This window comes from Bos indicus, chromosome 29 (genome assembly GCF_029378745.1).
Source record: "Bos indicus isolate NIAB-ARS_2022 breed Sahiwal x Tharparkar chromosome 29, NIAB-ARS_B.indTharparkar_mat_pri_1.0, whole genome shotgun sequence".
NCBI classification, from domain to species: domain Eukaryota; kingdom Metazoa; phylum Chordata; class Mammalia; order Artiodactyla; family Bovidae; genus Bos; species Bos indicus.
This window is the reverse complement of record NC_091788.1, coordinates 37,909,954-37,933,569: the sequence shown is the minus strand read 5'-3', so window position 1 is coordinate 37,933,569 and position 23,616 is coordinate 37,909,954. Positions and strand designations below refer to the sequence as shown.

The 23,616-nt window shown below is 53.3% G+C and overlaps 1 protein-coding gene across 1 annotated transcript; it reads right to left on the bottom strand.

Moving 5' to 3' along the window:
• Positions 1-842: 842 nt before the first annotated feature.
• CD5 (CD5 molecule) lies at positions 843-22,322 on the bottom strand. Its single transcript, XM_019955333.2, has 11 exons — positions 22,165-22,322; positions 10,859-10,897; positions 9,074-9,385; positions 8,566-8,628; positions 7,988-8,320; positions 5,441-5,740; positions 4,660-4,785; positions 3,902-3,955; positions 2,751-2,870; positions 2,130-2,221; positions 843-1,268 (listed from the first exon to the last, which is right to left on the bottom strand). Exons 1-10 carry the CDS (start codon positions 22,214-22,216, stop codon positions 2,133-2,135), a joined length of 1,488 nt encoding a protein of 495 aa, XP_019810892.2. The 5' UTR covers positions 22,217-22,322; the 3' UTR covers positions 843-1,268; positions 2,130-2,132.
• Positions 22,323-23,616: the final 1,294 nt, after the last annotated feature.

The following is a 23,616-nucleotide window of genomic DNA, read 5'->3' as shown; positions in this document are numbered from 1 at the left end:
GGATGAGATGGTTGGAAGGCATCATCGGTTAATGGAAATGAGTTTCAGCAAGCTCCGGGAGATGGTGAAGGAAGGGAAGCCTGGTGTGCTGCAGTCCGTGGGGTCACAAAGAGTTGGACACGACTGAGCAACTGAACAACAAAGGCTCTCTGCAGGATGCTGCTGCTGCTGCTGCTAAGTCACTTCAGTCGTGTCCGACTCTGTGCGACCCCATAGACGGCAGCCCATCAGGCTCCACCGTCCCTGGGATTCTCCAGGCAAGAACACTGGAGTGGGTTGCCATTTCCTTCTCCAATGCATGAAAGTGAAAAGTGAAAGTGAAGTCGCTCAGTCCTGTCCGACTCTTAGCGACCCCATGGACTGCAGCCCACCAGGCTCCTCTGTCCATGGGATTTTCCAGGCAAGAGTACTAGGGGACCATTTCAGTTAAGGCAATTATTTAGCCCAAGGAAATGTTCAGTTCTGGTCTCTGACTCTCAGGTTAGGCGGTTACCTAATTGGCAGAAACTATTTTGCACTTTTAATAGCTGTGTGAACCCAAACCCCACATTGGCTAGAATTTACTAGGTGCCCGCTCTATGCAGGGCCCTGAGGTGGCACTGGTGCCCTTCAGGCTTGACAGCCAGTGTCCCTGCTCTCTGTCAAGCGAGGGCCCAGATGGAGGGTTGGTGATGAGGCTATGGGTGCTGGCTAGCAGCTGCTGTGCCATGCTAGGTGGTCCTGTGTCAGGAATGAAGCCCTCCAACCATGAAGCTGCAGAATCCCCTGCCCCCGGTAGGTGCCCATTCCCACTGGCACCCCCAGAGGGATCCACGGAGGTAGGATGAGCAGGCTGAGAAGGCTTTTCCAGGAAGCAGAAAAAAGCATTATTTACAAAAAAAATATTAAAAATACATGAGAGAAATCAGCCCTCCCTCCCACCGCCCCGCTCCAGGTGCAGGCTTCCTGTGGGCCCTCGTGGGGTCAGAGTCTGAAGAGAGAGCCGATGTCCACAGACAAGGGAGGGGGCTGCTTGCTTCCGGGCTCTGCCCTTTCACAGCTTCCACCCATGGAGGGGCCAGCTGAGCCATGCTGGGGTCTTCCCTGGGCTGGTGAGGATGTGAGGAGATGTCGGAGTGGACCTGCCTCTGCAGGGCAGTGGGATGTGTTGGGAAGTCCCATCCGTGGTCCTGCCGGGCAGGAAGTGGGACGTGGCATCCAAGTGGTGACTGCAGAGGATTCTCGGGATAAAAAGTCTGGCTCTTAATATTTGTTCCCGGGTCACAGATCTGTGGGGTGAGAAGGAAGTGCGTTGGTGGAGGGCACCTCATGCTCTGGGGATGGTTCAAGGAGTTGGGGGACAGGCCCAGAACCCCCAACCCAACATCAGGGACAGCGGTTTTGCCCTCCTTCTGGGGTAAGTCAATCAGGACATTTTCAGAGGTGCTTTTTTAAAACCTCAGGTATATATTGATTTACAATATTATATTTGCTTCAGGTGTACAACATCGTGATTCAGCAAGTTTATAGATTTTAAGGAAATCAACCCTGAATAGTCATTGGAAGGACTGGATGCTGAAGCTGAAGCTCCAATACTTTGGCCACCAGATGCAAAAAGCCAACTCATTGGAAAAGATCCTCATGCTGGGAAAGATTGAAGGCAGGAGGAGAAGGGGGCAACAAAGGATGAGATGGTTGGATGGCATCACCAACTCGAAGGACATGAGTTTGAGCAAGCTCCGTGAGTTGGTGATGGACAGGGAAGCCCATGGGGTCACAAAGAGTCGGACACAACTTAGCGACTAAACAGCAACACGATTATTATAAAATATTGGCTCTCTTCCCTGTGCTATACAATACATCCTTGTAGCTTATTTCTTTTACGGATAGTAGTTTGTACTTCTTAACATTCCTCTACCTTCAGGGGCTCTTATACGTGGTCTTCCCAGATGGAGTTTAAGGTTCATGACCCCGCTGGCTCAGATGGTCAAATCAGCTCCCACCACCTAAATTGCTGACGCTTATTCATTTCCTTTACAATAGCCCCGGTGTTCAACGCCTGACCCCTGACCCCGTTCCTGGATAAGCAGGGTGAGCAGACCCGGGGGACTTGCGCTTATCCCCAGGGCTCTGCCGGGGGCCAGGCTCACCTCTTACAGCCTCTGAGCCCCGTGTAGCTCATAGTCACTGTCGGAGGAGTTATCAGGCTGGGTGGAGATGCGGTGCAGGGCCCCTTCCAGAGCTGTGGAAAGAAAGGAGGCCACGTGAGCAGGCTTATCCCTTCAGGACACACAAAGACAGCCCCTCAGAGCCGAGTGCCTTTCAGCTCTTGGAAGATCACAGAGGCTTCCTGAGCTGGTGGCTCAACAGCCCTGCAAGCGTTGTGATCAAATCGGCCAGTGTCCACTAATGATGCTGAGCGCCAGGCTCCCTGCGGCTTAATTGTCAGTGCCAGTCGGGGAGCACTTGATACAGGGCTCTGCAGGCCGCTGGTGGATGGCTCTGTTCTGCCTCGAAGAATCCGAGGGGGCTCATTTATTGAGAAACATGTCCTTTGGGTCACAGCGGAGCTGGTGTTTAATGACATCCCGGCACGTTCTTCTCTCCAGCTGAGGGGCCAGTTAAGGCTGTATCCCTTCCGTTACCTGCCGTGACCAGCCGTCAAAGGGGCAGTTTGATCCTCCGCCCTGCTCAGCCTCCTCCCTCTGGGCAACCACGTGGCCCTCTGCTCGGCCCTGGCGTCATTCCTAGGAGCACCAGCCAGTGCTTACCTGGATAAGCTGAGATCTGGGAGTTCCTGGGAGGCTGACTGTATTCGTTCTCCACGTGGGAGGCCGTGGCGTTCTCAACCTGGGACCGGACAGTCACCGTGTGGTTGCGATGGAAAGACACTGAGTAGATGCAGGAGACGGTGTCGTTAGATGTGCTGTTCTGTTCTCCTCCTCCCCAGCTGGGGCCCAGAACGCCAGTTTCCTGTTCCCATTGTGTAATGTGGGGATGGGAAAGAGGACAAGGACCCCCAGAAATCCTTCAGCACATACTTTTTTTCCCTTTCTTCCTGGGGATGCTCATTCTAGCAGGGCTCAGACTTTCATTTTTATTATTTTTTTACAAAATTTTTGGCCACACCCCATGGCATCTGGGACCTTAGTTCCCCAACCAGGGATGGAACACATGTCAGAAAGCGGAGTCTTAACCACTGGACCAACGGGGGTGTCCCAGGGCTCAGACTTTCAGAGCAGCTTTGGGTTGGCCGGCAAGCTGATTGGTGGGCAGGCCTTCAGTCGATCAGTCCTCAATCATTGATCAAGCAGGGAATTGGGACATGAGTGATAGGGCAAATATGGTCCCTGCCCTCCTGGAGCTGAGGGTCTTTATCTTGTAAGAAAGACTTGACAACACAGTTGAAGGATTTGGCCCTCTACGTGTGAAAGGGGAGGATGTGCGGTGGAGACGGGAGGAAGGCTGTGGTTCTACCCACAGAAGTGCTCTGACTGTGGCCAGAAAGAAAGACGATGGGGGCCGGGGTGGGGGTTGGGCTGGCTGCATCCTAACGTCTTAAAACTGGCCTTGTACTCCATGAAAAATCTAGCTTGGGCCACCCTTCTTTACATATGCCCGTTCTGGAAAGATGAACCACCCAAAAATGCCCGTGAAGGTTCTCTGACAGGTCCTGAAGTAAAGAACTGTGTCTAACTTTGCTTAATTCACTGATTCCCAAGTCTCTTTGATCACGGCTTCCTCTTTTCTGAGTGCCACCTGCTAGCGCCCGTGGCCACAGGCACGCCTTAGACGACAACAGTGGAGTTGGAGGCCACAGGCAGCTGCTGGTTCCCTCCTCGGTCAGCAGTGACCCATGACCCTGCTCCGCCAGCCTCCTTCCTGAGGCCCAGGGAGGAGCCTGCCTCCGGGGCATACTTACTGTTCTGGTTCATTCCCGTTGGGCCAATCCACTGGCGCTGCTTCTTCTGGCGGACTGGGTGACAGACAGATGGCAAAAGGCACGTCAGGATGGGGGTGGGAGGAATTGAGGGGGGAGTAGGGGAGGGGGAGAGGGAAGGAGGGAGGAGGCAGCAGGTGCGTGCTGAGAGGCTGATTTTCCAGGAGAAACAGCACAAGGTGTGTAGAACTAGAATTCAGGTCTGGGAGGGCTGCCGGAACCCAGCCAACACTGCCCACCTCTGGGCTTTCTCCCACCTGCCTCTCTAATCTCACAGCCTCGTCTTTGAACGATTTTTTCCTGAGCTCTGCAAGGCCAAGATGACACCTACTGCATTTACCAGATCTGCCCTTGCCCATCTGTTGGATGGGGAAACACACAGAGCTCAGACAGGAAGTGGCTCCATCATCTGCAAAGTGGTGGAGCCAACTTGGGACACCTGTCTTCTGAGGTCAGACCCTCTGGACCCATCACAGTCTAAAGAATACCCACATCCTCCCTTGGGCCTGGAGTGGGGTCCCCTTTGGGCCCCAGATGTGGGTGAATCAGTGATTTTCCTGCTTGTTGCTTGGAGTAGAGAAGGGCCAGTGGGCAGGAGAGGGAGGGGCAGGGCTGGGAGGTGAAGCAGAGGTGAGCCCAGCCAGCTCTCCGAAGGCGGGGACCCTCCCCTGCAGGGGCTGACGTGCAGCCCTCCCCGGCAGGGGCTTCCGAGGGAAGTGGCTCAGGGCACCGTCACCTACATTTCTTCACCACCTTCTTGTAGGCCAGGGGGCCACACACGACCAGCAGCACCGCCAGAAGCACGAGGGCCAAAATAATGCTCATCACGGCGCCCGCGCCCAGGCCCGCTCGGCTGGAGTTCTGGCCTGCAGGAGGCAGAGGGAGGTCAGTCCTGGCCCGGAGTGGGGGAGGGGCATCAAAACGGTCCATTTGAGGGAAGCTCCTGGCTGGCTGGCTGGCGTCCCCTAGGAATTGGCCAGCGTGTGTGGGAAGCAGTTTTCTGTCTGTCTGTCCATCCATCTCTGAAATCCTCTGCTCCCTGTTCATTTAGCCACCATTTACTATCTCACAATTGATCATCCGGCTCTCATTTACCACTTCTGCTATCAACTTTCCACCATTTTCCAGTTACTTATGAGTGATCGCCTTGCCTTCATCTACCAATAGCCGTCCACCCATCCATTTCTCTCTTTCACGTATTAGTCCGTTACCATTAATATAGGAAAGATGTACCCCATCCCTTGCTTTCCTAACTTCCATCTGAAAGAGCAGAAGACAGAATAAGAATCCTATTATTCACTAGCCTCCTGACAATTATGGCCAGTCTCCTCCTGATGGTTCCTGCTCATTGCTGTCTGAGCACACTGTCCCCTCTCCCCCTATTTGTCATCTCTCCATCCTGTCCTAGGGCTCTCTCTCTTTAGTCCTTGGACTGTTCTTCGGAAATAATGCTCATTGACTGAGTCTTAGAACAAAAATCCAGAATCACCCTCTAACCACCACGGACCATGGCCAACTCACATGTGACAAACACCCTCTTGCAGTGCGACTTTTTCTCCTCAAGCTTGTGGCACCGGGACAGTATCCCCGGGGGACAGTAGAAGCCCCCCAAGGTCTTCTCGCTGGGGTCCAGCCCCCGGTAGGAGCTGACGTTGCCGCACTGCTGCTCCCGGCACACCTCCTCCCACCGTGCCGTGCCCTTGGCCCAGGAATCGTCACATAGCGTGTCCCACTTCTGGCCCTTCCCACTGCGCACTTCCACGGAGCCTTCGCACACGTCGCTGCCCCCAACCAGGCGGCTCTGCACCTTGGGCTGGAAATCTGGGGGGAAAGCAATGGGAGGTGAGTTGGTGGGCTCGGCCGGAGCTCCCTGGGCCCCGAGCCTACGTGCCGGGCCACTGGGACCCTGTGACACTGGCCAAGTGTGGGCCCTAGCAGGGCCCAGGTCTCCGGGGGGCTTGGGTACCACATGGGAGTGCCTTCCTTCCTGCCTTTCCCTTCTTCTGGCATCCTCTCTAGCATTTTCTCCATCAAGTTCTGTCCCTGGCACCTCTGGGCAGCTGAAACAGCTTGGGCACTTTCAATGAAAAGGCCGGCACAGGGGCAGTGCCCATCGGCAGCCCCCATCTGTCGTCGTCCCCCACCCAGGGGGCAGTAAGAGAAGTGAGAAGTGAGAAATACGCTCCACCTAAGTCTGCTTCCCTTTTTGAAACATCCTCTCATTCTCTTGCTGCTCCCTGGGATGCTGGAGGGCTTTTCAGAGAGGGGAAACTGAGGCCTGGGGATGAGAAATACCATCTGCTTTGAGTCCTGGAGATTCACTGCTGGGAACCATACCCAGGAATCCTGCTGCCCAGGCCTTGAGCCTGGAGGGACTGGCTCTCATAAAAGGGCCTGATGCAACAGAGAATCATCGATTTCTGCTTGTCCGCTTGGCCTGGGGGCCCATGTGTGTTCAGGTCAGAGCGCTTTGTGATCTTACCAGCTGTGGCCAGTTGCTATAGCAACAGTCATCTTCAAAGCTCTAGCAAATCTTCTACTCAGGAAAAAAAAAAAAAAATCAAAGGCAAGCCTTCTGGGTATGGCTTTGCAGGTTGTAGCCTGCAAGAGGGCTCAGAGTGGTGGGTGAGCCTGGGAGCCTGCCAGGTTTTTTTCCCTCCTCAGGCTGAGACATCCTTGGGGACTACTTCTTCCTGGAGGGGGCAGCATTTTACTAATTCACACCATGAATCCAGTGTTTTGGGGATATTCCTGCTTGCAGGATGGGCCCAGTGTTCCAGAGCAATGCTTCCCAGGTTAATGCACATGAACCCCTGAGACTTTGCTGAATTGCAAATCTTGATTAGTAGATGGAAGGTGGGGCCTGGGAGTTTGCATTTCTAACCAGTCAGATGAAGCTGCTAGTCCAGGATCACATTTGGAGTGTATGCGTGCGTATGTGCACACATACGTGCTCAGTCGCTCAGTTGTATCCAACTATTTGAGACCCTATAGACAGTATTCTGCCAGGCTTCTCTGTCCATGGGATTTCCTAGGCAAGAATACTGGAGTGGGTTGCCCTTTCCTCCTTCGGGGGATCTTTCCAAACCAGGGATCGAACTCACATATCCTACGTTGGCAGGCAGATTCTTTCCCACTGAGCTACCTGGGAAGCCCTCCACACTTGGAGTAGCTGAGGCTTATACTACAGACTCTGGAGTGATGCTACTTGAATGGAAACCCCAGCTAGTGTTCTGTGATACTGAGTAAGAAATTTAACCTCTAAGAGCCTCAACTTTCCCATCTGTAAAGTAGGGATAACAATAGCACCCACCTCCTAAGCCTGTTGTGAAAAGGATGGAATGCCCCGAATGGTCCCCAGTATGATACAAGTGCTCAGTAAGTGTGACTTCTTAAAGTCTGGACTTTACTAGAACATTTGTGATAGGAGCTACTACCTGCTGAGGTCTGCTGTGCTTACCCTTAATTTGACCTTTGGTCTTTTATACTGTTTCTCTACTGATCCTGGTTTTGGGATCCCCAAGCCCGGCCTCTGGGCTCCTCCCTTAGCCACACTGGCATCGTTAGTTTCTTCAGGGTGGTAGTGTATGACTCAGCAGCCTCTGCAGGAAGCCCCTGGGGGCTCCGCTCTGCCCTCTCCCTACCTCCTATGAGTTACCATTGCTCCAGCCTCATCTGTCCCTGAGGCGCATAAACTCCCCTCCTGCAAGGCTGGTCTCCTCCAAGTGCTCCATCCTTCTTGGGCCCTTGACACAAGCCACGATCCATCAAAAACACCAGAAGACCCTGCCTCTTCCCGAAAGTCCTGCTCTTCTCCAAGTGGCAGCTGAGCCAGCAGCACATTTGGGCCTGTTCTGCGTTACTTTGTGGAGATTCCCAGGGCGTTGCATGTGCTACCTCTCCACCCCACGACCGCCCTACCTCTCAGAGGCCAACGATCAGCTCTCCGTTTCCCTTGTGTTCTCCATAGCTCTAGTGCCCTGCGCTGCATGCTGGGGTTTCAGGAACGTGCGGTAAGTGACATGACCACGTGGGGACGCCCGTGGGTCTCAGTCTGCTCCCACTCACCAGAACAGATGAGGCCAAGAGCTTGGCCACCCACCCAGGGCTGCACTTTTCGGAAGCACTGCTCCAGGGAGGTGCATTTTGGGTTCTGGATCTCCCAGCGGATTGGCAAGGGCCTTTGGCCTTCTGGCTTTTGTGTCTGGGCTTCCTCGGTCTCTGGCAGGGGCTTCAGGAAGGAGCCACACTGGAGGGCTGCACAGATGAGTTGCCCCAGGTCCTTGATATCATTCTGGGGCTCGATGCCGATGGTGCCGCCCAGGCCACCACTGTAGAACTCCACCACGCCAGCACACCGCAGGCCCCCGGGCTCTGCCACCAGCTGAAACCTGGGAGGTGCTAAGGGAGAGAAGGGAGGGGACAGGGACCTGAGCACTGATGACCAGCACGCAGACCTTCCTTGTTCTTTGGTTCTGACACACAGAGGACCAAGTGACTGGGCAATGACCCTAGAAGGTGTCAAATATTGCATGGAACATGCGCTACAATTTTTCTTGCTTACTTGAGATTCAAACGTAAACATCCTGTGTTTTTATTTGCTAAAATCCAGCACCCTACCCCCAGAGCCCTCAGAATCCTTTTACCTGTGGGCTCCGGAGTGGTTGTGGGCGGTGAGGTCGTGGGAGGAGCTGTTGTCCTCGGTGGCTCTGCAAAAAGATGCTCTGATTAGGGAGAGGCCAGGGCCCCTGGAAGAGGAGGGGGTGTGGGGAGAGCTGGGGGCAACTGGCAGTATTAAGAAAGAACTGGAAGTCGTGATGTAAGTACCACAGGCCCCATTAAACCCACTTGACCCATATGTTGTATCTAAGCCTCCTGCAAGTGCCAGCCCATTTTACAGTTGGGAAAATAGAGGTTAAGAATAGACAATGAAGTTAGCCATTGGCAGAGCCAGTTCCTCTACCTTTTCCATCCCCAGACAGGGGCCAGCACCCACTCTGCTCTCCCCTTCCAGTTCCCCACCAGTGCATGTTTCTGAGAGGGTGGTTGTAAGTCGGTGACCCTTTCCACCTGCTTGCTCAGGCTCCAGGTCACAGGCATGGGCAGGGAGGCTGCCCAGATCTAGGGAAACTACTGGGCTGGCTAGTCACCCACCTAAGCAGATCAGGGCCAGAGAGTCCACCTGGCGTCCCCTGTTGAGGCTGCAGTTGGAGAAGGATCCCAGCTGTCCATGGCAGATTATCAATTTCTGGAATTGCACCTCTTTGAAGTAACGCGAGGAAGAGAGTAACAAAGGGTCCCGGCACTGCAGCTCCTGGCACAGCTTCAAGAACTGCCTGGGAGCCACCTGGTAGAGCGAAAGCTGGCCCCAGCTCTGGCTGTGCACCGCGTACCACTCTGTCCCGTTGCTGACCTCCAGACGGCCCTGACACCGTGAGCCGGAGCCGCTCAGTCTCATGGTGAGCCCTAGGAGTCAAAGAGATGGCAAGTGGGAGGTCAGGCTGGACAGGGTCCTTCACGGGAGCCCTCCCTGTACCCTCCCCACCCAGGACCCCAAGTCAGCCAGGCTCCCTCTACCCACGGGGTCCTCCCACCAGCTTTGCTCCTCCTGCGAGTTTCATCCTCAGGGTCCCTTCAGGGACTTTCCAGAAACTCATGCTGGTGCTGCTCTGGTTCCAGGTGGTCCCTTAAAAACCAGGTCCAGGAGGATGGGGCTCGAGACCCCAGGGGAACTTGGAGCAGTGAGCAAGGAGTTCTCAGCACCCACTGCCCAGCAGACTCGCTCCCCGCCCCCTGCCTTGAAATTCTCTTTCGATAGACCCCAGATAGGGCCCGGTGCCTGATTTTTTTCTGTCTATCCAACTTTTAAAATCAATTTTATTGAGGCATGATCTATCTACAGGGACATGCACGCATTTTAAGGGCACTTGTTCAAGGAAATTTGACAAATGTATACACACCTGCAGCCCCACTGTGCTCTAGTCAAAGAACTTTCCCATCACCCAGAAGTTCCCTTGTGCCCCTTCACAGCTGATTTCCCTGAATCCAGCCTCAGGCCTCCAGTGACCTGCTTTCTGTCACTCGAGTTCTGCCTGCTCTCAAATGTGATGTAAGTAGAATCATGTGGCAGGTCCCATCTGGCTAGCATTTGAAGTCAGCATGTCATTGCAGGCTTCCAGGTCCCAGTCCAGGGCCTGCCAAGGACCCCGCAGCCCCTTCTGACTGCCTGGTAGCTTCAAGAGACCCTCTTGCTACATTTATCTCCAAATACATTCAGCCTGATATTATCTCAGGACATGTGAAAAAGAGAGGTCTGTGGAGAAGGGAGCCTGGGGACTGCTGGATTTGAAAATGCTTAACAGAGTTCCTCATTGCAGGACTTCTCAGACCCTTTACCAGGCCATTGTCCCCTGTCAGGCTCTAAGGTGGGATGTAGTGTGGCCTATGCTTTGTCCATCGAGTTCCATGGAACCCTGTTTGGGAAACACTCACCTCTAGGATTAAAGTCCAAGACATTTAACACACATCACTATCTGGGGCAGCCTCTCTGCAGCCTCTGCTGCAATGTCTCTGGCCAGGGAGCATCTGGCAGGACTGGGTAGGAAATAGGACTTTGCAAGATGCATTTATGGGCCAGTATACTTTCTGTACCCGACGAGTGGACTGTAATAATAGTTAGCATGAGAACTAGCATTTGCATGGTACTTTATGGCTGTCTAGGGCAGCTCTCTGCAAATGGGCCTCTTTAGGGTGCGTGAGTGTGTGTGTGCGTGCCCACACACATCTGCATGCGTGTGTGTGTTGGGGGAGGGGGGAGGTTCTCTCTCTCTCTCCCTGTAAGGTGAGATTCACTCTAATGAAAAGATGGTAGGTCCCCCTACAGCCTGGTGGAGTCGCAGCCCTGCTCCATGCCCCCCTCTCCGCGTGGCTCTTCCTTACCTTGCACCTCCACCTTGAGCCCTCCGAGGCAGGAAGTGACTGCGGAAAGGAGAGAGGAGGGTCAGGAAGTGAGGTCTCTCCCCTGCTCCCGTCTCCCCACCTCACCTCTGCCCGCAGCCTGATCAATGGCCTATTCTGCCCCATGTCGCCGTCATGGGGTTCAGGGACTGGGGTTTTCACACTGCAGGTTGTAACCCTTAGGTGGGTCATGAAATCAGTGTTGTGTGTTGCAAGCATCAGTTTTCTTTCTTACTTTAAAACGACTTTTTCAATGAACATGTGAAATTGATTTTCTTTTAGTGCACAGTTCTAGGACTATAAACACATACATAGATCTGCATGATCACTGTCACCGTCATGGTATACAGTTCTGCACACCCCTCAAGGATTTCCTCATGCTGTTCCTCTGTAGTAATATGCAGCATGGCAACCATCAACTTTTTAAAAATTGTGTAGCAATGCAACCGTCAACTTAAAATATATTTTTCAAACTTTTGACAGCACCCCATCTTAGTTCCCTAACCAGGGATCGAACCCATGCTTCCTGCATTGGAAGGTGGAGTCTTAACCACTGGACCCACCAGAGAAGTCCCTACAACCCTCAGTTTTTTAAAAAATGAAATGGACGAGAATAGAGAATGTCAGAATGCATCATGTTTTGTGAAGATAAGGCTCAGTTTTTGTGCACTGGGTGTCAATATAAAAATATCCTGAGTGTCACTTTCAATCAAAAAAAAAAAAAATCAAACATCTTAGTTCTAGAGAGCTGAGAAACTAGCCAACATAGGAACCTAGAACATTTTGCTACTTTCTAGAATTCCCAAGGCAGGATAGAAATGAAACAATTTCTCTTCAACAGCTCCCAGTTTAGGAGGAGGAAATCTGAGCTCAAAGAGGCAGTGGGACTTGCCCAAGATCAAGCAGTCAGTTGGTAAAGGAACTCAGCGGACACGTGTTTGGGGAGAACTGGTCTACCCCTTGGCAGGCTCCTGCCTGGGCCCCTTTAATAGGAATATGGGCCCCTAGGAAGTCCCACTTCCTCCCAGCCTCGTCTGGAAGGAGCAAGTGGTCAAAGCAGGTAATCATCACCCTCTTGGCAGAGCAGCTCATGGCTGACTAAAGTGTAGCTGGGAGAGGTTTGATATGGATGGGTATGAGTGGGGTGGCACGCTTGTGCAGCCTCCAAGCCCACACTCCACATTTACTGCTGGGCTTCATCAGCCGTGGAACAATCGGTTTGGTTTCTGTCCGCCCCCAGGGCTCGCTTCTCAACTGGGAACTGGGGACACTATTGGGCCAGGGTGAGTACTTTATACAGTAAAGGGCTGTGTGTTAAGTTGCTTTTGAGAGATTGTTGCTGGCTGTAAAAAAGCCTAGTTTTGCCTGAGTGTTCTGAAGCTGATGGTAGAATTTTAAAGGAAGTCACGCCCCACCAGCCTGCCCCCTATCCCAACCAAGATTCCTTGTAATGACTTGGCAGCTTGTTGTAAGTTTCATCCATCCTGGCAAGAGCCCACCATAGTTGTCCTGAGAGTCCTGGGCCTCAGAAAGGGAAGGTATTTCAAATGCAGAAACTGTGTCAGGCCCAGAGCTCTGCTCTCGGCTGGGAGAGGCTTGACGATCATCCAATCTGCTGCAATAGGCAGGATGGCCTCAGGAGGACATGGTGAAGACGCTTGGCTCACTTGGTGACGAGGAGGCAGGAGACCCTTTGTTCTGCCCTCACCTTTCACCCCTGACCTCTTACCTCTCTCGGTGCCAATTCCCAGTGGGAATGGGGCTGTCTACTTTTAGGGAGTCATTTCTTTGGCTAAAGCCTGAGGGTTGAGGCAGCTTGAAGTGTCGCTAATGAGAAGAGGGGAACCTAAAGATCCACCCTTTGCTGCTCAATGCTGCAGGAAAGTTTCTCAGGCATTGAGGCCCTTCGCTGGGTCTGAGTAAGAGCTCTGCCACATCCTTGGCCCCTCTGAGCCTCAGTTTCCTTGTCTGTGGCATGGGAAGAAGAAAGGGACCAGTTTTATAGCAATGTTATGAGGATGAGCTGAAGCAATCTATGTAAAAGCCTTGGCCCAGGGCCTTCCTGGCCAGCATTCTCCATCCGGCATTGCGTGCTCAGAGCTGGTGTTGCCGGTTATGGAGCTGGCTGGGCCTATGGCACAGGTGGGTGGACTGCAGGCCTGCTTGGGAGTTTTCCCAGGGGGAGGGGTCTGGGTCTGGATGCTTGGAGAGCTGGATCACAGGGTTTGCTGACCCCCTTTCCCACCTGAGAACTTCATATTCCCAAAGTCACCACAGCCAACCTTTGTTAACAGCAGCTACCAATTATCGAACACCTACTGTATACTCAGCCCTCGGGAGGGTAGTTCCTTACAGATATGGTTGTTTATCTTCCAGATGGCCCCACAATGTGAGCTGAATACATGTGTGATACGGACATCTGTTCAGGGCGACACCGCTAGGGCCTGGATTCGAACCACAAGTCTGCCTTCCAAACCCATCTCTCTGCTTTCTGCCACCCATCTGGGCCTCCAAAGGGCCAAGTCCTCAGAACGGACAAACAAGCAGAAATGAACATGACTTAGACCCTGACCCTGGTGCTGGAGCCTCCAGACCCCGAAGCCCCTGAGGGCAGGGACTGGGCCTGACCACCCTTGCCAATCTCACATGGAACAGCCAGAGAACATTCTCAGGAAAGACTGCACAACCTGAGAACCAAGGACAGTTCTAAAAAAGAAAACACCCGGTGGAGACAAGGCATCTATGTGATCCAGGGCCTCGCCTTCCTTCTGTGAGCCTGACTGGCCTCAGGTGAGCAGCATTTCTTGTCACCGTCACTGTGACCGTCATTGTCACCACCATCACCATCGCCATTACCACCTCCACCCTCACAACGCAGTCACCGTCGCCATTGCTGTCACCATCACCATCACCATAATCACCACCCCTGTCGCCGTCACCACCACCTCGACCATTACCATAAATACTTCTATAGTTCATACTTTCTCCCAGACACTTTTATACGTGAACTCTCTCAAACCTCACCGCAGCTCTGAAAAGCTGGCACTATTATTTTGACCTTCTCATTTTGTAGATGAGATTAAATAACCTGTTAAGCAACTGATGAGCACTGGGGCCAGGCCTCCAAGCCAGGCCACCTGGCACAGTGTCTGTGCTTTTGACCGCTGGGCTGAGCTGCCTCCCTTCCCTTCAGTGGAAGCCTGTGCTGGCCTGCTCTGTGTTTCTCTGATTCCTGCATATTCCTGGCATGCAAACCTGATGAAAAGGAGCGAATTTGAAATCCCCTTCAGCCAGCAAAACATCCTATGGGAAGACTTTCCCTGAACTTGATGTGTGATCTTGGCAAATCACTCAACTTCTCTGGGCTTGGTCTCTTCGTTTGTAAAGACCTTAGATTCCACCCTCCCTCACCTTCCTTTCAGTTCAAACTTCCAGGATCTATAATCTCTGGTTCCTGATGTATCTCAGCCACAGGCAGGCAGGCGTGGGCAGGTGAGATGCACGACTGACTGGGAGGCTTCCTGGGTGCTGCTTCTTCCTGTCTGTCCAGGGATCTGCCAGCTTTTTGATTTGTCCACAACTTATTTTTATTCTTTTAGCTGCTTCTCACAGGGGCTGGACCACCATCCTCCTTCCCTGAACCCTGCAGACTGTGCTCAGGGTCCCTCAGACCCCCTTCCTGGCTACACCTTAGCCTGGAGGTCCAGGCTAAGCATGCAACCAGAGGTCCAAGGCTTTGCTGCTGCAGAACCTGCCAACAGAAGCCTGGGGACCCTACAGACCATGAGGGACTCTAGTCATGAAACTATCGCGCCATTCCCCAATCCATTATCTACCGCCACAATCTGAGCAGCCAGGACCAGGGTCCTTCCTTCCCAGGCCAACCTCTCCTCAGAGCCCCCACTATTTCAGGCTTAGATTGGCCGAGCCAGGGAAAGCTCGGGGCTGAAAAAGCCAGAGAGGCAATAGGAAGTCTTTTTCATGCTCCCCAAACTCCTCTCCTCATCTCTACCTTTGCAGAGATTGAGCTGTTTAGACCCTGCTGCCCTAAGGAGGTCTCGGGTGGGGAGTAAATGAACTTCTGAAAGCAACTCTGAGACATTTACGCACTCATCCCCTCCCTTGCCTCTCCTCTTCCACCCTGCCCTCCACCCCCCCACCCCCCACCCCCCACCATTCTGGATGGTTCTCTCTTCGGCTCCCTCTACTGCAACACTTTGAGCTGCATCAGGCCACAGATGAGTTTTATTTGCTCAGCAGAGTGTTAAAAATTGGGGAGGGGAGCCCGTTATTTTTAGAAGTTTCTTTTTGTTTTCTTTTTCCTCTTCTTATTTATTTTTCGGCCTCATACATAGCATGCAGGATCTTAGTTCCTTGACCAGGAATCAAACTTGTGTCCCCTGCAGTGGAAGCACAGTCTTAACCCCTGGACCACCAGGGAAGTCCCTTGCTTTTCTTTTTTATAAAAAATCCCAAGATCGAGATATTTTTGAAAAATAAATTTTCTGTGGCTCAGGAGATAAAGAATCTGCCTGTAATGCAGGAGACCCGGGTTCAATCCCTGTATCGGGAATATCCCCTGGAGAAGGGAATGGCTACTCCATTATTCTTGCCTGTATTCACTCCAGTATTCTTGCCTGGAGAAGTCCATGGACAGAGGGGCTTGATAGGCTACATACAGTCCATGGGGTTGCAGAGTCAGACACTACTGATTGACTAACTCTGGTCATGAGGGGCTGAACTGCCGCGAGCCCTAGGGCAGTCAGTTCAGTTCTATCCAGGTTTGCCAGCGTCCTTGGGGCACCCTACTGTCCCCCTGCATCTGGAAAGCCTCAGCAGCAAACATATGATGGTTTCTGCAGCGAAACATGAATTTTCACACCAAGTGGGATGCGTGAAGATTATAAATAGTCTCCTATTCGTTCAGGTCAGGATTTGCAGTGTATGCGTTTGCTGGAAATTTACAAATACTTTTTGGAATCACAGATGCAAGCTGGTGGGCCTGTATTATTGCTCCCACTTTACAGCAGAGCCTGAACTTGGCTCAGGCGGCTGGCTTCAGAGACTGTACCCTTTATGCTGGCCTCAGACCCACTCGTGGGCCCTCCTGGACCCGCAAGCACCTCTGCTCACAGTCCCTACGTACTGAGAAATGGAGGCAAGAGCGAGGCCCGCCTTGGGGAGCCCTGCCTTGCGAGGGTCCAGTGGGCACGGGGATCCCAGGGAGGCGCTGGGACTTCACTGATAATAAAAACAGGGATAGCCACCTCTTACCCCGTGTAGACCCGCAGATAATGGTTTTACATGGGAGACCCCATTTCTTCCCTACATCTTCAATCATGGGGTCTGTCATCACTCTATTTTCCAGATAAGGAAATTGACAGACCAATTTAGTGCAGTTAGGAAGTCAGATGTTCCCTTTTTTCCATTAACAGTGATTCCCTTAATGGTCCCTAACATTCTCATCAATTTACAGCAAACAGTATGTCCACCGCCTTTGGGGCGCCTTCTGTATTTTCCTTCCCTCGGCCTCTGATGAGAGGCTAGGTCAGGAGGCCAGGAATCCTGATTTTCTGAGACGACAGTTGTCAGTGGAGCCCTGCTAACCTGAATCTGTATCAGGGCTTCAGGGAAACAAAGATCACAAAGGGCCAAAATTCTGTTTCTCTGGTGCAGCACCAGATGAAGGTTTGGTTTTTGATTAGGAGCCTTTTTGTGTGCGAAATGCTCAGAGAGTCACACGGGGTTCATGCCATGAGAAGCTGGGGGGCTGGAGCCCACAGAAGGAACAGCAGATTCGGGTCTCTAATCTCACCCACCCAGAGCCTGTGCCAACAAGCGACAGCGAGCAGCTCCTGGGCAAAATGGCCTTCGTATCTGAACTGCGATTCCATGCTCTCCATGATGGCCTTGTTTGTCTGATTGAATTTGCATGAGTTTCACACTTGCCGTATGTGGTTCCACTGTCACACGGACCAGCCCTCCTTTCTTTTCAGAGCCTCACTCACTCCAAAACCTGCACAAGGGCTCGTCCTTTTCATCCACAGCCCTGTGAAGAAGGGACGGACGCCATCTCTACTTTCAGATCAAGAACCTGATGTTCAGAGAGGCTGAGTGACTAGCCCAAGGCCACACAGCCCGCTGGTGGTAGGGTCAGGACAGAAATCCCATCACCATCACTTGATAGGGCCCTATGGGCTCTACCACTGGGAGACCCCAGAGCCTGCTGGCCCTGAGGTACCGATGGGGAAACTGAGGCCAGAGAGAAAGGAGGGCTTCACCCCACAGGGGCGTCTGTGGGACCCTTGTTGCCTCTGCCGACCATCACCAATTTCCTTTTCTGTTCCGACCACACATCAACCGGTTGTGCCCCCAGGGAGAAGGGAGTACCAGGGTTCCTGTGGGAACGTGAGGGTCAAGCTCCCCAGGGGTGCACAGCAATGACAGGGCAGGGGTGGTGACACGGTAGTTAGAGGAAGTAACACTGAGCCACGGCCCCCACCCTATCTGCAATTCAAAGCCAAAACGCAGTCCTTTCTGACACATTTGGTGGGAAGGTATTTATGTTTTTAGTGCACAAATGAAGTTGCACTGCAGAAATGGGAAAATGTTTGATTACAGCATGTTGCCCAGACCTCCTTGGTGTGTTGTGAGCACACAGCACATACACAACAGTACCTTCCACCGCCTGGAAAATTCTGAGTTCCCAAACGCATCCAGCCAGAGGTTCAAGATAACGGCTTGTGGACCTGGAGAGGTCCTGTTTCTCTCCAGGGTGCTCAGCACTCTTTTTCCTCGGCTTGGACCCAGGTGCCTCGAGTTTGTTGGAGAAAATGCCCCGTCCTCACGGAGGCCTTCATGGCTGCCCTGCCTCGAGCCTACATGTGACTGCCACCTTCCTTCCTGGGCACGCATGGTGCGGTGGAATCACTCACTTCCTATGTATATTTGCTCAAATGTGATCTTCTTATGAGACCTGGGTACAGCACAGCCCCCACAGCCCCTAACCCCCAACCCCAAATCACTCCTGACCTCCTAACACCCATATAATCCTTGACTTGCTTGTCTCTTGTCTGTCTCCCCATCACACCTCTGTCTACTATGTCAGCTCCAGCTGGACAGGAATTTTGAGTGTTCACTGCTGTGTCCCTGGCACTTAGAATAACAGGTGCTCGATAAATACTTGCTGTCTGACTGAATGAATGAACCAGATTTAAGGATAACAATTATCCTTTGAGATGGGCGCAGTGGTTATCCCCATTTTATAGATGAGAAGGCTGAGTCTCAGAGGCATGTTTCTGTCATTTGTGAGTGATCTCAAAGACATCAAACCCAGTTCTGCATTGCTTCAAAGCCCCACAGACCTTTGCGCGTGTGCACGCACAACACAGGCACACATATGGCAGGCATGCGCACACACACACACACACACACACACACACACACACACACACACATGCTCACAAGGTACCCACATGCATGCACATAGAATAGGCATTCAACCGGTTTTGTAGGAAGGCAAAGTCCCTCCATGGTCCCCTGATTGCTGCAGGGAAACCCCTCTGAGCTGTTGGCACGGGACAGGGTGACCGGAGGGGTCAGTGGGGGCCCTGAGCTCCCAGGTCTTCTGCTCCCTGCTGGCGGTGGGGAACTCGGGGCTTCTGGGGGCCTGATTCTTTGCACTCAGAGCCAGCAATGGCCTCAGCTCTGCACCCTGAGACTTCAGACCGGGCGGTAGGCTCACAGTGGGCATCCCCTCTCCCCACCTCCACTGTGGACATCCAGCCCCTCTAGGCCTGTCCTGCTCGTTGCCTTCACCCTCCACATTCCCTCTGCCTGGGTCACTCCTCCCGCTTTTCCCTGCCTGACTGGATCCTTCCATCATTCGGTTCTCAGATGAGGTCATCTCCTCAGAGAGCAGCCCCTCAGGCTGGGGGCCCCGTCAAACGTGAACTTGGTCCCAGAGGCTCAGTGGTTACTGTTTCCTTCATCACGCTAATGACAAAATTTAGAAATTTGTAAAATTTCGGGTGCTCCCTCCATGAGGGGGGTTCTTGTCTGGTTCACTGCTGTACCCCCAGAGCGTTACACAGAACTGGGCACATAGTAGATGCTCAATAAATATATGGAAATGAAGAAATGAATGAATTATTAGCCAGAACAGGAGGACTGGAGGACAGAAAGCCGGATCACTAGGCTCAAGTCTTCCCCACTGGGTCCTGCCTCACCTGGTTTCTTGTTGACTCTGATAATAAACAATAAGTTATGTTTATGATAAATTATATAATAAATTTATATATTTATTATGTATAATAGGCTTCCCTGGTGGCTCAGACGGTAAAGAATCTGCCTGCAATGCAGGAGACCTGAGTTCAATCCCTGAGCTGGGAAGATTCCCCTGGAGAAGGAAATAGCAACCTGCTTCAGTATTCTTGCCTGGAGAATTTATTATGTATAAATAATAAATAAGTTATGTAATTATGTTACTATATAAATTTATTAATTATTAGTATTAATGCTTACTCAGCACTTACTATACACGCTAATGTTCCTACTGAAATCTACATTTATTGATTCATTTAATCCTTAGAAATTGCTATAAGACAGGTGCTATTATTATTCGAGTTTCGCATAGGAGGACACTGAAGCTTACAGAATGGGTCCATAGTCACCTAACTGGCAAGGGAGGAGACCAGAATTCAGACTGCTGAGTCCGTGACTTTACCACACCTTAGTGTCAATTTCTGTAACCCTGGGGGCTAGACCTGAGTGGCTGGGCAGTGATCAGAGCTGCCTGCATGCCCCACCTTCAGCAGGTGAGTCCCCGGCAGGTTGGAGCTAAGAGCAGCTGTGGAGGAAAGCAGGCCGTTGGTATTTCCATGTACCAAAGGTCCCCAAGCCATGGGCACAACTTTTGTGGCCAGACAGGAGGCCGAAGTGTCCCCAGGGCTCTGGCGTTGGGTCGTCTCTGCTTAGAACAGCTTGAAGGGTGCCTGTGTGCTTGCCCAACCCTGGGCCTAGGTGTCCCCAACCCTTGGTGGCTGTCTGTCTGCTGGTGGCGGTTGTGTCCCACGGCCATTTTCCTAGTCACGGGAGTGGCTTTGGTGTGTCTTTGCTCTTGGCCAGGGCCACGGAGGGGCTCCATGGGAGCAGGAGCGCTGGGCTGGGGTGGGCTCTGCAGCTCATCAGCTGCTCCTCCTGGACCTCAGTTTTCCACACTGTAAAATGGGGGCAACGGGCCCTGCTTACTAGGCTGCTTACTAGGCTACCTGCTTACTAGGCCGTCGTGAAGCTTTCAGAAGAAAATGCCTTTCAAAGTATTTCTTAAGCTGTGACCCACTGAACAGTGGAAATGTTTATTATCCATCAGTTACACCCACACACATACACACTGGGAACCCTGTGCTCCTGGACTTCCAGATGGTTCCTATACTCTGGTTAGGGCCCTGCCTCTGGACTCTGGGCTCTGCTGGGCCTGATCCTGCCAGGAGCCTTGCCCCTGATGGGATTCAGGGGGAGGGCCGCAGAGAAGGATCCCACCCCCACCCTCAGCTGGGAATTTGGCCAGACCCTTGACCCAGTGGGGTCAGAGGCCACAGGTAAGGAATGGGGTGGGGGGGAGGGTTGTGTTCTTAGTCGCTCAGTTGTGTCTGACTCTTTGCCACCCCATGGACTGTAGCCTGCCAGGCTCCTCTGTCCATGGGGATTCTCCAGGCAAGAATACTGGAGTGGGTTGCCATGCCCTCCTCTAGGGGATCTCCTCAACTCAGGGATCGAACCCAGGTCTCCTGCATTGCAGGTGGATTCTTTACCACCTTTACCTCCCCCTCCCCTGAGCCACCAGGGAAGGGGAGGCTTAGGACCTTGGTTTTTGGAATCTCCAGGGCAAAGGAGGCCACAGCAGCTGCTCAGGAAGGTACTGGAAAGTAACCAGGACCCATCCCTCAGCTTCCACCCTGGGGACAGAAGGCACTTTGCGTCTCCTGCAGATCCATGGAAGAACAGTCATTAGAATATGTGTGCACATGAGCCATCCCCACATGTCTGGGGGGAAGGCAAGCTACATGCAGAAGCCATGTTTCACCTATGAAAACACATACGTGTACACACACACCTCTCACACACATATTCACACATATACACCCTTTTCTAGAAGGGACTGAGGTGCCCCGCTAAGCAGGCTGTCCCCTGAGTCCTTTCCTCCTAAACTGGGAAGCCTCAAGCTGCCATCTTCTCACCTGTTCCTGTCCTGAGTCAGTCACCTCTCTCAACTGCCACACCTTCCAAACCCTTGAGAAGTGGTCAGATCTCACCCAGTTCACCCCGCTGCATTTTATAAATAAGGAGGTTGAGGCCTGGAGAGGCTCGAGTCCTATTTGAGGTCATACAGGGCCAAACTTAGACCCCAGCGTCCAGACCACAAAGGACACTGCTCTCACCTATCTCCCGCTTGCTCATCCTCCCCACTGGCCAGTGTCGCTGATGCCCCAGCAGCAGGGCTCCAGTCCCGAGCTACTGTCCCAAGACCTCAGGGATGGAGGGCTGCCTCTTCCACCATCTCCCCTCCAGCAGACAGGAGACTCCAGGCTCACCCACCCCAAACCTTATCCCCAGCCAGCTCCTCCAGAGGCCCCAGGCCATTTCCACAGTCGCCCTTGGGTAAGGGTTAGGAAGTCCCTATCCAGGTCTGGAGTGACAGCAGACCCAGTGTGAGCTCACATCTGCCTGGGAGGTCTGGCTCAGGCCCCTGGGTAGAAAACAGAGTGACTAGGAACTAAGACTTATGTTTTTGGCATCTGCTCAACTGCGATCCGGTCCCCACCCTACCTTGGCCCACTCTGTCCAGAGCATCACCAGAATTGCCCAGGAGATGGTGAGTTTCCTGTCCCTGGAGGCACCCAAGTAAAGGCTGGACACTTATAAGGCAGGGGTGAGGGTGGGTAGCTGCAGAGGGAAGCCGGCACCGAATTAGAGCTGGACAACTTAAGTTCTAGGCTCAGAGCCTGATCTGAGGATGGATTCCACCTGGAAGGGGACAGTAAGGTCCCCAACCCTCCAACAGTGCAAGAGAGAAGGAGAGGTGGGGCCCTTGTGGTGGGAGAAGCAGAGCCCAGTGCCAAGCCGGGGCTGGGGGACAAGACAGTGATCCTGGTGGCCCCAACCCTCCGCGATACTCCAGAGAGGTGACATGCAGGCCTGAGTCAGACCGAGGGATCTGATGCTGGCATCTTCTCTCTTGTACCCCGAGCCCAGGTACCCCCGGCAGAAGCCCCAGAAGGGGTACTCACCCAGCAGCTCCAGAAGGTACAGGGCGGCCAGTGGCAGATGCTGAGACCCCATGGGCGCGGCCTCCTCCCGCCTCAGCCTCCGCAAGCTCGGCGCCCAAGTTGAGGGTGTCTGGCCTTGTGTCTCCCTCTCTGGGAGGAGGGGGTGGGGCAGACAGGGCTCAGGCAGGGGTGGGACAGGGGAGCAGGCAGTGCGGGGCCTGCGTCACCCGTGTTTGAAGTTGAAACTGTCAACTTCCTCCTCGGTAAAACACCATCTGTCCCAGTTCGATTGGCGGTCCTGGTCTCTGCCAGCTTCCTACCCAGGGTGCCTAGGCCTGGGGCAGTGCCTATGGTCTGGGGGCGGGGTGGGGGTGGGGGCAGTCCTAAACCAGGATGAAGGGAGGAGGCCTGGGGGGATTGAGGGGGAAAGGGGACACATATCACCAAGTGAGCCCTTAGCTGTCACGAGTGGAAGGTGGTGGGCACCGCCCCAGTCCTTGCAGCAGACTCAGTGATGAAGAACCCCACCCAACCCTCCATCTCTGTTGTGGGGATGAGGTGGGAATTGGAGGTGAATCCCCACAGGTAGCATTTTATGAGAAAGCACAGGAGAGGGGTCCTCCATGGATGCCAGACTTGCATCAGGCTGTGTGTGGATGGTGTAATCTCTGTGTCAGTGTTGCTGAAATAACCCTCTGGCTGTTGAGGAAAAGGCAGGCTGGCTGGCATTCTGCAAAGCAGATGCGGAGAAGAGCTCAGCCTCTCCGGGGCCTGGGCTCAGGTCCCTCAGTCCAGGATGGGTAGATGGAGCCCAGACCCCGGCTCCTTGGGGCTTTTCATAATCTGGGCCATGCCAGGCAGGGGCAAAGCGGTTCAGGGACGTGACAGTAGCCGAGTGTGAAGAGTTGGAAGGTAAGAGTTGGAGCCGGGCCTCGCAGCACCCGCCCCCTCCGGCCCCCACCCAGCACCCTATGTGGGGCTGCCCGGGAGGCCCTCTCCCTCCCTGGGTTCTGAGGTTTTCTCAGCTCCCGGCATCCAACACTGCCCCGTCTCTGCTAACATGGGACCGGGAGGCTGCTGGGAAGCTTGAATCCATTCCCCACAGGGAAGGATCGAGGTCTGGGATCGAGACCTGTTATAAGTGCGATTGAGGGGCACACTCACAACCTCACGTAGGATTTGGAGGTGCTGCCACACCTCCCCAGAGGTGACACGGAGGCCTCAGCCAGCCCTTTTGCAGCACTGCAACCCTTTTCTCCCTATCGCACCCCCTCCTCCTCAGCCTCACTATCCATCCTTCCTGTCCTGTAACTGGAAATTCCAGACTTTTCATCCTTCCTTCAGTTGGGTTTGTTTATGCAACAAATCATTGCCCTAGGCTAAGCACTGGAAGGGCTTCCTCGGTGGCTCAGACAGTAAAGAATCTGCCTGCAATACAGAAGACCTGGGTTTGATCCCTGGGTTGGGAAGACC